The 15,369-nt window shown below is 43.3% G+C and overlaps 1 protein-coding gene across 2 annotated transcripts in view; it reads left to right on the top strand.

Annotated features, from left to right (window-relative positions):
- The window catches only part of ABCA1 (ATP binding cassette subfamily A member 1), a 147,297-nt gene that overhangs the window by 34,771 nt on the left and 97,157 nt on the right, over positions 1-15,369 (top strand). For both annotated transcript variants that reach the window (XM_063649774.1, XM_054500659.2), the window contains exons 3-5: positions 4,409-4,502; positions 9,031-9,172; positions 10,432-10,550. In XM_063649774.1, the coding sequence (XP_063505844.1) occupies positions 4,409-4,502; positions 9,031-9,172; positions 10,432-10,550 (355 nt within the window). The remainder of the gene's footprint in view (positions 1-4,408; positions 4,503-9,030; positions 9,173-10,431; positions 10,551-15,369) is intronic.

Below are 15,369 nucleotides of genomic sequence, written 5' to 3'. Positions count from 1 at the left end.
ATATAAAATGAAGACAATAATGTTTCCTATCTCACAGGGTTGTCCTGAGGATTAAATTAAGTAATTAATATAAAACGTGCCTTGTACATATTGGGCCCTAAATAAATGGTAGCTACTATTTGTCCTAAAAGTACAAATGGTAGTTTCAGAGCTTCAAGGTTGATGACTATTTATCTTACTCATACTCTTTGTTTAGTTTCATTTTTTCCCCCTAATTTCATTAGTATTTTCTTTTCATTTTTTTCCTTTTTTTTTTGAGATGAAGTCTCGCTCTGTTGCCCAGGCTGGAGTGCAATGGAGCGATCTCGGCTCACTCCAACCTCTGTCTCCCGGGTTCAAACAATTCTCCTGCCTCAGCCTCCCGAGTAGCTGGGATTACAGGCTCCCGCCACCACGGCCCGCTATTTTTTGTATTTTTAGTAGAGATGGGGTTTCACCCTGTTGACCAGGCTGGTCTTGAACTCTTGACCTCATGATCAACCCACCTCAGCCTCCCAAAGTGCTGGGATTACAGGTGTGAGCCACCGCGCCCGGCCTCAGTATTTTCTAAATTTATTTACAGTCATGCCATTAAAAAAAAAAGTTGTATTCCTGTCTTTGTTAATATTTGTAAGTGATTTTATTTAGCTACAAGCTTGGAATGGCATATAATTTTGTGTTCTGCTTTTTTCACTTAATATTATATGGCTAATGATTTGTGTGTTTCATAAACATTGTAATGATGGCATGATATATTGTTGAGTACATGTACCATAATTGAATCATTTCCCTATTGCTATGCAATTAAGTTGTTTCCAATATTTTGCAATTATAATGTTTCAATGAATGAATAACTTTATGCATATAGCTTTTTGATATCTTAAGTTTAGTTTCCTAGGATGAATTTCCAGGAATAGTAATTGGGCAAATGGGATAAACATGACTCTTGAATACGTATTGTTACATTGCTTTCCCAAAGGGCTCAACTGATTTATATTTCCATGTTCATTATTTTCTAAACTTCAGCTCATTTACTCACCAAACATATTTAAAGCTGTTATCATGTGGTAGGCTTAGTAAGAAGAAAGTGACCCTAAAGGAGAAGCTTATATATAAATAGGGTTCTTGGTGTACCAAGTGCTGATACAGACACAAAGTACCTGGGGAAATTGAGATGAGGGAGTCCTGGCTCAGCTGGGAGAAAAGTTTATTTTCGTAGAGTCATGGTTTTGTTCTTTGGCAGAAAGAAAATTGCTTTCTTTCCCACCCCCACCCCCAGCTTTATTGAGGTATAATTGAAAAATAAAAATTGTATATCTTTAAGATATGCAATGTGATATATATGTATATCTCAACTTAAAAAGTAAGCTATAGAATAAAAAGGTGTTTGCTATTAAAAAAAAAAGAAAAGGCTGAATGTCATTCCCAAGCTTGGAGATTTGAGTATGTTGCCTCTTTGGGATTATTTACAGAAATATTAGCAAGACCAGCCCCATCTTTGGTCTTGAGTACTCCACTGTCAGCATGCTTTCTTCCAGAGAAGGATCCATTTGCCTTTATTTTTCATTCTTTTGTGCCATCTATGCAAACTATTCTTGATAGTTTTATGGTAGCAATTTTTTTTGTTCCATGAGATAATTTGTACATGCTCATTGTGGAAAATTTAGAAAAGACAGGAAAGTATTAAAAACATCACTTTTTTTTTTTTTTTTTTTTTTTTTTTAAAGAGACAGAGTCTTGCTCTGTCACCCAGGCTGGAGTGCAGTGGCGTGATCTCAGCTCACGGCAACCTCCGCTTCCCAGGTTTAAGTGATTCTCCTGCCTCAGCCTCCCAAGTAGCTGGGAGTACAGGCATGCACCACCACGCCTGGCTAATTTTGTATTTGTAGTAGAGATGGGGTTTCACCATGTTGGCCAGGCTGGTCTCAAATTCCTGACCTCAGGTGATCCGCCTGCCTTGGCCTCCCAAAGTTCTGGGATTATAGGCAGGAGCCACTGAGCCAGCCACACCTATGTTCTTATCATCCTAGTATATCCACTATCATTATCTTGCTGTATTTCCTTCTGCTCAGTCTCACTCTGATCATGCAGTGGCGTGATCTCGGCTCACTGCAACCTAGGCCTTCTGGGTTCGAGCGATTCTGCTGCCTTAGCCTCCTGGGTTCAAGTGATTCTCCTGCCTTGGCCTCCCAAGCAGCTGGGATTACAGGCATACACCTCCATGCCCATCTAATTTTTGTATTTTTAGTAGACACAGCGTTTCACCATGTTGGCCAGGCTGGGCTCCAACTCCTGACCTCAGGTGATCCGCCTGCCTCAGCCTCACAAAGTGATTACAGGCATGAGCCACCACGTCCATCCCTGAAAAGATTTTTTAAAAGAGTGTAATGGAGAACCGTATCAAAGGTCTTTGGAAATAGAAAACTGTTTTTTTTTAAATATTAGAAATACAACAACAAATAAATAAATAAACACTCAAAACAATCTGAAGCACAAGCAATAGCAGAAACGTTCAATTATGATCTATTCATAGAGTGGAATATCAAGTAGACATTACAAGACATGTTTTAAGAGTATATTTTATGTCATGGGAAATGCTGTCCCAGTATGATGTTAAATGAAAAAGCAGAATACAAAAGTATATATGCTGCATAGTCTCAATATTGTAGAGAAAAAATAGTATTTATGTATGCATGAAAAAAAGACAAAAGATATTAACAGAGATTCATTGTTAGTTCAGTCTACTAGGGATTGTCTCTGGGAGGTAGGATTAAGGTGACTTATATTTACCTTTTTAAACTTTCTGTATTTTTTTATTTTCAAATTTTCCATAAAAATATAAGGACTTGAAGATCAAGAAAAAAATTTCTGCTTTGGCTGAGTGCCGTGGTTTACGCCTGTAATCCCAGCAGTTTGGGAGCCCTAGGGGAGAGGATCACTTGAACCCAAGAGTTTGATGTTACAGTGAGCTATGATCTCTAGATTGTACCCTAGCCTGGACGACGGAGCAAGACCCTGTCTAAAAAAAAAATCTTTGCTTTTTTTTTTTTTTTTTTTTTTTTGAGATGGAGTCTCTCTCTGTCGCCCCACCTGGAGTACAGTGGCACAATCTCAGCTCACTGCAACCTCCGCCTCCTGGGTTCAAGCGATTCTGCTGCCTCAGCCTCCAAAGTACCTGGGATTCCATGCACCCACCACTATGCCCAGCTACTTTTTTGTATTTTTAGTAGAGACAGGGTTTCACCATGTTGGCGAGGCTGGTCTCGAATTCCTGACCTCAGCTGATCCACCCGCCTCGGCCTCCCAAAGTGCTGGGATTACAGGCATGAGCCACTGCGCCCAGCCCAATCTTTTGCTTTTTTTAAAAAAAGAAGACATAAAGGGATTTTATACCAGTGTTCTCTTGGCTGTGTGACTCTGAAGCAACAGTTATAAGTTATAATTACTCTTAAACACAAGGCCCTGTGACTCTTTTGGGCTCTTTGGTGTTTATCTTGATTACAATGTTGGAATATAGAAATGAAAGGAATGGGAGAGGTGATAGACTTCAGGCAGTGTAACTAGTTGTCTGAACATTACTGGCTCAATTACATTATGTCTAGTGATTTCCATCTTGTCCTTCTGCTAATTTATCCCCTGGTAATTCACTGAGGCAGGGTTTTCCTTTGGAGAAACCTCATTGTTTTAACCAGTGTATCATGCTTGCTTAGAAGTTCAATGATCTTTTAACTCATCGGAGAAGATGGTGACCAGACCTGGACAGATGGGGAAGGACTTCGCACTCTCTCTTTACAGTCAATATGGAACTATGTGTGAATTTTCATTGTCTTTGAGAGCCCTCTTCTCTGCCCCATAGGGATCAGCTTTGTGTGCAATTAGAGGAGCGAGGGTTGTGTGTATTTAGCACAGCAGGTTGCCCTGGTCCTCTCCTTTCAACATAGTCACCACATACCTGGCACTGTGCTAAGGCTGGGAATGCAGACAGATGGGTGCCTGCTTTCAGAGTGCTCAATGTGCTGAGGAAGCCAGCAACAGAAACAGATGATTTCAGGAGCTCCAGGAAAATGCTACAGGAGGAGTGTGCCTGGGTTACTGGAGTAGCACAGGAGGAGGGTTTCTAGCTCAGGCTGAGATTTTAGTAAAGGAAATTACGCCACGATGAATCCTGAAGAATGAGTAGAAGTGAACCAGATAAAGCAGGATAGGAAGCATCTTCCCTTACCTAAGGGAAGACACAGAGGTGTATGGAATGGTATGTTAAAATGTTGGAACTCCAAACAGTTCTGTTAAAGCTTAGAGAGTGGTGGGAGAGACTGGTGAAATTGATTAATTAGTAAATGAAGTTTTCTGTGGATTTCCCAGATCCCAGTGGCATTGGACATCCATGTTATTTTTAAATTTACAGTGTTCTGTCTTATTTCCCACTCAGTGTCAGCTGCTGCTGGAAGTGGCCTGGCCTCTATTTATCTTCCTGATCCTGATCTCTGTTCGGCTGAGCTACCCACCCTATGAACAACATGAATGTAAGTAACTGTGGATGTTGCCTGAGACTCACCAATGGCAGGGAAAATCCAGGCAATGAACGTAGGCTAAATTGGACTTTTCAAAGATGCTGTCTTTGGGAAACGTCACACGTGCTTTGAATCAGAAAACCTAGGCTTCTAATTTGTTGATAAGGCATGAACTCAGGAGACTGTTTTCAGTCCTAGTGAATGGTGATAATTGTAACAGTAGACAACATCTCTTTTACACATTTTAAATCATGAAAATAGAATGATCTTACTGATAATTTTAGAAAGTGGTGATTAAAAGCACATTTAAGATAATGCCTTAACACCTAGTCTTTTCCATATGCATGATGTCTTAATCACACATTGCAAATCACGGAACACAGAATTTTAAGCAGCATTTGTGTAGAACTTCTCAGTTTTACTAATATTATTTTATTTTATTCTCATAACAACCCTGAATAGAACTTAGATCATCTGACTGTCAATCATGTATTTTGATAACAGCCTTTACAGTGAGCATAGAAAATACAGTAGTGGCTAACAACACCAGCTCCAGATGTCAGGTTATCTGGGTATGAATTCTGGTGTCAGCATTCACTAAGCATATGACCTTGGACAAGTGATTTAAGCTTCTTTTAAACAGAGAATAGTAATACCTACCTCATATTATTATTGTCAGTGTATCATCTTACAATCACGGTCTTTCTCTTAGGGCCGGGCTCAGTGGGTGGATTGACACTGCAGAAACGGCCAAATCTAAAGGATCAACATTTACGTAGCTGGGAAATGTAGCTGGGACTTCAGTTTCACTGCCCTGGTGATTTTTCCTACCGCTAAGCAGCTCAGTCCATACCCCTACAAGACCCACAAGCTTATGAGATACTGTTTTTCCAGGAAAGCAGTGGGGCCAGGGCCACCTTTTAATTGTGTTTCTTGGCCTGGTCCCATCTTTCTCACAATACATAGCAACAGTTATTTACTTGCTGATTTTCTAATGCACATCACCCATAGTCATATTAAACACACACACACACACACACACACACACACACACACCCCTCAAGAAACATTTTCTGAGACGTGATTTTCTGATTTCACCAAAAAAGAAAAGAGCGGGCCAGGCACAGTGGGTGGCCAAAGTGGGTGGATCACTTGAGGTCAGGAGTTTGAAACCAGCCTGGCCAACACGGTGAAACCTAGTCTCTACTAAAAATACAAAAATTAGCCAGGTGGCGCACACCTGTAATCCCAGCTACTGGGGAGGCTGAGGCAGGAGAATTGCTTGAACCCGCGAGGCTGATGTTGCAGTGAGCCGAGATCGTGCTGTTGCACTCCAGCCTGGGCAACAGAGTGAGACTGTCTCAAAAAAAAAAAAAAAAAAGCATAAACTAAAATTTATACACAATTTATATGCCTATGAGATAATTCTGTTTTCTCTTTTAGAACCCCAAAGAGATTTTTCTGATTGATGAGCAAATACATTTTAGATTTTATTTAAGCATTATGCCAAGCACCACTGAAGTAAAAATTTCAAGGGCAAACTCAGTTTTTTCATCTACTAGACGAATGATTTTCTGGAATGATTACAAGCAGGCAGGATGGTGTAGTGGAAATAGCAAATGTCTTTGGCATCAGACAAGTTGGGGTTTGTTTGTATCCTGCCTCTGCCCTTCACCGAGGTTGTGATCTTGGGCAAGTTGTTGAGTTTTAACCTAGATTCCTCTGATTCCAGATCATAAATTTTCAGAAAAGTTCTGATATTCTTGTATATACAGATGGTAAATGAGACTTTTCCTTACATCTATGCACTTCTTTGTTTGTTTTGAGATGGAGTCTTGCTCTGTCGCTCAGACTGGAGTGCAGTGGTGCAATCTCCGCTCACTACAACCTCTGCCTCCCAGGTTCAAGTGAGCCTCCTGCCTCAGCCTCCCAAATAGCTGAGACTGCAGGCATGTGCCACCACGTCGGGCTAATTTTTGTATTTTTAGTAGAGACAGGGTTTCACCATGTTGACCACGCTGGTCTCGAACTCCTGGCCTCAGGTGATTCACCTGCCTCAGCCTCCCAAAGTGCTGGGATTACAGGCATGAGCCACCATGCCCGGCCACATCCATGCACTTCTTGCAACCTTACCTTCTGTTCTCGTCACCCTCCAGGGACCTAGTTGGAAGAGCAGAGTTAAAAGTTAAGGTGAAACTTGAAGAGGTGTCTTGTCCCTAGGAACAAAGGACTGGTGTGAAATTCTCTGTAAATCTTCCCCAGTTCAAACCAGAGTTATCAAGGTCTTAAAAACTTTCCCTGGGTCCTGAGAGCCCATTATATTATTTACTTGTCTTCCTGTGTACCCACTGCCTAGTCCTGATCCTACTTTTGTTTGCAAATAGGATGGGGCACAACGTACAAGGAAGGGCCTTTGCCACCCCTGCTAAGGGATAACCTGAAATACCTTCACCGTCACTGCCCTGTGCTGCTTTTCACCTATGCCACTCTGTCTACAGTGCCAGTATCTCCTGGCATTGAAAGGAGAGAATCTTTTGGTCCTTTGAGTATTTGGCTGGGTTACATAAATCTTCCTGAATGAAGAGCAGCTGACTTAGGCAAGGGGCCTTGTTTGGTTTTCCTTGAACTATTAACAGGGAGATAGGGAGATTAACTGTGTAAATGTTCAATAGGCCAGAGTCCCTGCAGAGGGTGGCCACAGTGATCAGATCTTATCACATCCTTGCTTTGGATGTTTCCTCTCTGGTTGCAGTATGGATAGAAAAGAAAGAAAGACCCTATGTTGAAATGCAAAGTGCAGCAAGTCCTGACTTTGGGTTAACTTCTGGGGAGACTCAGCCCATTTGCATGAAAATAAAAAGATGAATAAAACAAGGTTCCCACTTTGGAGGGAGGTGGTAGCTGTGAGATGGAAGGAGTGTTCCTGCTGGGCAATAGCAGAGTAAGTGCTATGGTAGACTCACTCCCACAGTGCCTGGAAAATCCTCATAGGCCCATTTGTTGAGCCTTTGTCCTACACCAGGCACTCTGCAAAAATGCTTTGCCTGGAAGGTCTCGTGTGATGCTCACCACAGGTCTGTGAAGTTGATTGTACTTTTATCACCATTTTACAGATGAGAAAACTGAGGGTATGGGGTCAATGACTTGGCTAAAGTCACTGCTTAGCAAGCTGCAGGGACTGGATGTGAATTCCAATTGGTTTGACCCCAAAGCCTGTGAAGCTACTTGTTCTTCACCACCTAGAGCTGTGGTTCTTCATAACTGTGAACTCTTTTGGGGTCACAGGTAGCCCTGAGAATATGATAGAAGCTGGAGCTCTGGCCTTTGTGTTGATACCTGAACAGGTACTTGGGTTATAAGAGCCCCTGGTCCAAGGCCTATTAATCTTGATCCTCATAAGCAGCATCCATGTATTACGGCCACAAACCAAACTGTGCCAAACCGAATCCTAGGACCAAGCCCAAATATGTCCCATCCTTTTGGTAAGAAGCTCATTGTAAGAAAGAAAGAGGAGAGCAAGAGGATGGCCTAGTGCATGGGGCCTCATGGTTTTAATTAGTGACAAAACAACAATAATAACAACAAAACCCCTGAAGCTTCACAGATGACATCAGACCCCAAGTCTGTGTGTTTTTCAGGTGCCCTTGAGGAGCTCTGTAGCTGGCAGAGGAGGTGAAACTGACAAACGTTTGGCAAATTGAGGAGAGTACCAGAGGGGTTTGAGACGAGCTAAATTCCAATCTAACCGCAGGTGTGAGGAAGAGGCTTGGATTGGGACCATGGAGATGGGGGTTCTACTCCCAGTCACGCCAGCTGACTTTGCGAGTGTTCTTTGTCAGTCAGTTTATCTTATTTTATTTATTTTTATTTTTTTGAGATGGAGTTTCACTCTTGTCGCCCAGGCTGGAGTGAGATGGCGTGATCTTGGCTCACTGCAACCTCCACCTCCTGAGTTCAAGCGATTCTCCTGCCTCAGCCTCCCGAGTAGCTGGGATTACAGGTGGCTGCCACCAAGCCCATCAAATTTTTGTATGCTTAGTAGAGACACGGTTTCACCATGTTGGCCAGGGTGGTCTTGAACTCCTGATCTCAGGTGATCCGCCCACGTTGGCCTCCCAAAGTGCTGGGATTACAGGCGCGAGCCACCGTGCCCGGCCCACTTTATCTTACCATAGTTACCTCCTTAGAGTATGAAAAAATAGGCTTAGGGCATCCCGAAGTCCCCTCTATGTCTGAGAGCTGAGGCTGGCTGTCACAGGAACTAAGGATGCCAGGGACTTTCTGCTTAGGACCCCTCTCATCACTTCTCCAACGCTGGTATCATGAACCCCATTCTACAGATGATGTCCACTAGATTAAGAATGGCATGTGAGGCCACGTTTCCACCTGAGAGTCAGATTTATTCAGAAGAGACAGGTCTCTGGGATGTGGGGAATGGGTCAGACAGACTTGGCATGAAGCATTGTATAAATGGAACCTCAAAATCGCTTCAGAGAATTAATGTTTCTCCCTGTGTTTTTCTACTCCTCGATTTCAACAGGCCATTTTCCAAATAAAGCCATGCCCTCTGCAGGAACACTTCCTTGGGTTCAGGGGATTATCTGTAATGCCAACAACCCCTGTTTCCGTTACCCGACTCCTGGGGAGGCTCCCGGAGTTGTTGGAAACTTTAACAAATCCATGTAAGTATCAGATCAGGTTTTCTTTCCAAACTTGTCAGTTAATCCTTTTCCTTCCCTTCTTGTCTTCTGGAGAATTTTGAATGGCTGGATTTAAGTGAAGTTGTTTTTGTAAATGCTTATGTGATAGAGTCTGCAGAATGAGGGAAGGGAGAATTTCAGAGAATTTGGGGTATCCATCACCTCGAGTATTTATCATTTCTGTATGTTGTGAACATTTCAAGTCCTGTCTGCTAGCTATTTTGGAATATACTATATGTTGTTAATGATGTCATTCAGCAGACGTGCATCTGAATGGACTGGCTCTGGAGCTAAGGGGTAGGGGCTGGCACAAAGATGCATGCTGGAAGGGTCCTTGCTCATAAGGAGCTGACAGCCAAGGCTAGGGGAGTTCTGTCTTCTCTGCATCAGATCCCCTCTCTCACCTCTGTCACTGCCCCATCAGACTACAATGTCTGCAGGTCTTTCTCCCCCGAGTGTGAGCTCCATGAGCAAAGCAGGATGCTGCCCCTTCCCTTTGTATTCCTGGCTCCTGGCTTCAGTGCCTGGACATAAGTATGGGCATAATAAGTGTCTCCCAAATGAGACATTGAGGATTCTTCAAATGCACAGGACTGTGATGTGAGTTAGGACGGACTAAGGACTATGGGATGGGGCTCAGGACAATCCTGAGGAAGCTGCAGCTGCAGCACACAGGGCCACACTGTCATGTTCATGGACCCTAGACTGGCTTTGTAGCCTCCATGGGCCCCTTCCATACACAAATATTAAAAATTATATTTCATGACTGCATTGGTATAAAGATGAATACAATCCAGACCAGATTCGTGATTATTCATACATTTTTAGTGTATTAACTTTTAATTCTGCTTTTAAAATAGATTAAAACATTCTAATATGCCCTTAAGAGTATCCCAGGCCCAGGCCACTGAGCCTACTGTGCCTCATGGATAAGTCGGCCCTGGGGGCATGTGTGTGCATGCATGTGTGTGCACACGCATGATGAGCCGGGCCTTGAAGGGTGGTAAGATTTGGGTGTGTAGACCAATGGAGAAGGGCATTTGGGGCAGTGATGATGGGTGGGGGAGGGCACATGGTGATGAATGGAGCTGGGTGTGGTTAGCCATGGAAGTGGGTTAGGGCCAGCCTGTGGAGGACCTGGGAGCCAGGCTGAGTTGTGTGCACTTGGCAGTCACTTCTGTAAAGCAGCAGAGGCAGTTGGCCTAACTGGAGCCTTTCTCCTTTTCTTGCACCCTTTACAGTGTGTCTCGCCTGTTCTCAGATGCTCGGAGGCTTCTTTTATACAGCCAGAAAGACACCAGCATGAAGGACATGCGCAAAGTTCTGAGAACATTACAGCAGATCAAGAAATCCAGCTCAAGTAAGTAAAAACCTTCTCTGCATCCGTTTATAATTGGAAATTGACCTGCACCAGGCAAAGAGAGCAGCCCAGGTGTCTGGGGCTTGTTCCCATTAGATCTTCCCCAAGGGGTTTTTCTCCTTGGTGGCTGGCCTGTAGGGCCCCTCTCCAGGAGGCATTGGTGAAGAAACTAGGGGAGTTGGTTGCCACAGACAGTGATGTACTAATCTCCTCTGGGAAGACAGAAGAAAAGTCCCCAGAGAAGAATACCACAGACTTGGCCTTAGGGACAGCTAGGGGTGCAGATTGCTGCCAACTGCATTTTTTTGGAGTTGGCCATATGGTTGCAGTGAATGGACAGATTTATAGACAGGGTATTTCTGTGCATATAAGAGCAATTACAGTTGTGAGTTGATATGGATAAGTGACAGTTAAGCACTTCTTTCTAAAAAGAGAATGCAATTCATTTTCCCCTAGTCATTTCAATTAGTCTGATGGGCATTTGAACTTGTTGTCTTTAAAAAGTGAAATCTTTACCTCTGATCTGGTAAGTTTCCAGGCAATTTATTGCATGCCATCCAGGAGGTATCTGAGGAGTGGGCATTTGCTGACTGACGCATTGGCTGCCATAGCATCAGAGCAGCCTCTCAGGCAGTGGCCTGGCAAGGGGACAGAGGCTGGTGGGAGCAGCTGGCTGAGTGCAGCTAGTAATGGCGTATGCATGGTCTGTAGAGAATGTAGAAGCAATAACGAAGCCGATAGAAGCTGGTCTGCATTTTATTATTACCATGTGCCGGTGATTTTAAACAATGTCAGTGATAAATTACTTCTCCCCATCATGGACCAATGGCTGCCACTGCTCCAGGGAAGTGCTTTTTATTCCGTTTGGTGTTTAGGGAGGGATGGAGTTGGCTGGCCTTTGCTGAAAGGCCTACCAGTTTGTTTTCTATTTGGCAAAAGAAAAAATGATAAAGTTCTAGAGTTTAAACCAGACTCAGATTTGAGGTGTTTTTTTTTTTTTTTTTTTTTTAAGGCTACAGAACTGTGCTTTCCTTGGGCAGTAAAAGAGGCAATGGGCAATGTGGGACCTGATGACAAAGGGAAGCAAAGCTGTGTTAGGGGTAGCGTGGAGGAGGTGCTGCTTCACAGCAGAGAGAGGTATGGCTGTGCTTGGAGCATCCACTTAGACCACTCCTGGCCGCGCAGCCAGGCCATCGAGATGCTGTTTCCTTGACCTGCAGGTCCTGGTCTTGCACATGGACGTTTCTTCTGGTGCAGGAGACAGAAAGGTAGCAACAACCCCTGATCAAAGCCTCAGTCCTTCCTTATTTACTGGAGAGCCCCTGCTGGTTGACCAGAGGCACAGCTGGGGATATTTCCTCTACCTCTGTAGCAAGAGACAGTGTGGTGCAGAGGAAAGAGTGCTAGCATACATTATCTTGTGGCTGCATGACTTTGTGAATAGGTTAGTTAGCACCCTTTCAGCCACCTCTTCTTACCTGTTAATGAGATAAAACATGTAATTGCTTAAAAACAGTATTTGGCACATAGGAAGCACTTAGTGAATATGAATTATGATTTTTTTGGAGTGGTGACATCTCAACCAAGCCATTTAACCCCTCAGCCTTAATTTCCTCAACTATAGAACAGCAGCTAACTTGAAATGTAAACTATAAAACCTAATGCAGTATCTGGCACATAGTAGATTCCCAGTAAATGAGAGCCAGTATTCTTCTAAGACAGTGATGCATTTCTGAGCACCTGGCCTTGTTCTTCTGCCTTGCAATTTATGCAGCAGTTGAAATAGACTGGCTGATGGGGGTAAGTTGTCAAGCAGACTTTCTGATCTTAGTGGCCGAGACTGCCTTAAAACACCACTAATTTCCTTTTTCTTTTCTTTTCTTTTTTTTTTTTTTAAGACAGAGCCTTGCTCTGTCACCAGGCTGGAGTGCAGTGGCGCAATCTTGGCTCACTGCAGGCTCCGCCTCCTGGGTTCAAGTGATTCTCCTGCCTCAGCCTCCTGAGTAGCTGGGACTATAGGCGTGCGCCACCATGCCCGGCTAATTTTTGTATTTTTAGTAGAGACGGGATTTCACCATGTTGGCCAGGATGGTCTCGATCTCCTAACCTCGTGATCTGCCCGCCTCGGCCTCCCAAAGTGCTGGGATTACAGGCATGAGCCACCGTGCCTGGCCTTCTTTGAGAAACTGGAGACATGAGTTAAGTGGTGAAGAAGCCAAATCTGTGTCTAAAAACCCTACAGTTGTGTGCACAGCTCTGAGGAGAGAAGGTCCCTTAGATTTTGAGTGTATTATTGTGTCGGTGCTTGTTTCACATCTCTCTGTTCACGCAGTATGTCCCCTTTTCTGCCTTGCAGCTGTTTCTCATATTCTTTCTTTCTTTGCTTATCTTGCAGCACAAAACAGGCTTCAGTATAGGGGGAAATGCACAGAAACACTGCCTTTTCCTACAGGAAATCAGTAACTTTTTACTGATTTTGTTTTTATTTACTTATTTTATTTATTTGTTTAAATTTATTTTTAGTTTTAGTTTTATTTTTTTAGAGACAGGGTCTCTTTCTGTTCCCCAGGCTAGAGTGCAGTGGTGCACTTAGAGCTCACTGAGCTCACTGCAGCCTCGAATTCCTGGGCTCAAGTGATCCTCCTGCCTTAGCCTCCCAAAGGGCTGGGATTACAGGCATGAGCCACTGCACCTGGCCTACTTTTTGCTGATTGCGAATAGCACTCTGTCAATTTCGGAGAGAAGCTGAGACTGGCATATGTCAGTATGGATCCCCGCTTAGAGACCTGTATTTATCTGCACTGACACCCCATCACAGCATGATGAGCTTGCCCCTCCTGTGCTGTCTCTCCCAGGGCTGGGAGGATCCTTGAAGCTGATCTGGTTTGGAGCTTTGTCCTCATTCACCTCCTTTACCACACACCCACCTTCCCAGGGCAGGGACCTACCGCTCACTAAGTAGCTCATTCTGGGTGTTGACAGCTCTAATTGTTAGAAAATATTCACCACCCTGTTAATGCTTTCTAGAGAACAAGTCTAATTCTGTTTTCCTTGAAATAGTGGAAGACAGCTCTCATGTTTTTCTTTCCCTGTTTTCCCAAAGTCCATGATTTTTTAGGCGAAATGGCCTCCTTTCCTCTTATGGAATGTTTTTCCTCCCCATTTCTGCCTCTCCTCTGGATGTGTTTCAGTATGTCTGTGTGCTTCTTGAAATTTACTGGAAATTATGAAAGTATTCTGGCACAGAGGAGGAAGGGATTTTTGCCTCCCTTGTTCTGAGTGCTACATTTCCGTTAATGCAGTCTGAGATTGCATTAGGCATTTTGGCATTCACGTCACCTTGTTGACTCATATTCCATGTGCACTCAAACAAAATTGTGATTATTTTAAATAGGCAGAATTGCAAGTTGCGTGTTCTCCATTTCTTTGTTGTATTGTTGGCTTTTTGAACTAAAGGGAAAAATGTCTTTTTTCTATTTTGCATGTTTAGATTCCCTATGCCATCCCATCCTCCCAAAACCATTTTAGATTCTGATTTTGCCATGTATTATATCTGCTACTCCTTTCTCATCATCTAGAGATGTGCTAAACAACTCTCTTTGGCCTCATTCAAGTCATCGATAACTGTGGGACAAAGACCTGAAGCTTGGATCAGTCCAGTGGAGACTAACCACCCCTGTAGACCCTTTTTTCCTCAACTATAAACTAGCAGCTAACTTGAAATGTAAACTATATAACCTAATGTAGTATCTGGCACATAGTAGATTCTCAATAAATGAGAGCCAGTATTCTTCTAAGACAGTGATGCATTTCTGAGCACCTGGCCTTGTTCTTCTGCCTTGTAATTTATGCAGCAGTTGAAATAGACTGGCTGATGGGGGTAAGTTGTCAAGCCGACTTTCTGATCTTAGTGGTGGAGACTGCCTTAAAACACCACTAATTTCCTTTTTCTTTTCTTTTCTTTTTTTTTTAAAGACAGATCCTTGCTCTGTCACCAGGCTGGAGTGCAGTGGCGCAATCTTGGCTCACTGCAGCCTCTGCCTCCTGAGTTCAAGTGATTCTTGATTCTATAGACACTACCATTCAGGCCTATGTTGTAATCAGTGCTGGGCCACTGGGCTCCTGCTTCTGTGATCCAGTTGGAAAGTTTGTCTTGTTCTTTCCTTCAGTTTGCATCTACTAAATTCGCTGGACTATCCACAGATGATTTGTAGATATGGGGATCTCTACTCAAATACTCTCATGATTTCCTTGGCTAGAGCGTCGTTTTTTTCCCACTTATTGGAAGAGACCTTAGAGACCAGTTAGTTCATTTATAGATAAATGAGTTGATTCAGTCATTCAACCCTTATTTATTGAGCATCTTCTATATGCCAATCACTGTTCTAAGTGCTGAGACACAGAGGTGTCCAAGACAAATATGGCCCCTCTCCATATGGAATTTCTATTCTAGAGAAGAATCTGACCCAGAACGGGGAAGTGACTGTCCCAAGTCTACACAACCACAGAAGGGATATTCTGGGAATAAATCATGGCTAAACCCCCCTGCTGCTCCAGGCAGTTCTCCTTCTACAGTGCTCTATTGTGCTGTTTTAATAATCTTCCAACTGGGAAGAACTCCCATTTCAGGAATTAAGCCGTGGACAAATCTTTTAATTATCCTTGAAATCATCCTAATAAGAAATCCAAGGAGGAATTCTCACAGGGTGCCTCACCCACTTTTCTCATCACTGGAACTTTTTAGACATTTTATTATTTTCTTCCTAAACCAGAGCACAGGCACACAAGTTGAGTGGTGGCTAAATTAATTAATGTTTGC

This window comes from Pongo pygmaeus, chromosome 13 (assembly GCF_028885625.2).
Source record: "Pongo pygmaeus isolate AG05252 chromosome 13, NHGRI_mPonPyg2-v2.0_pri, whole genome shotgun sequence".
In the NCBI taxonomy this organism is placed as follows: Eukaryota; Metazoa; Chordata; class Mammalia; order Primates; family Hominidae; genus Pongo; species Pongo pygmaeus.
Note: the sequence above shows the minus strand (reverse complement) of the source record. Positions and strands in the feature narration are given on the sequence as shown.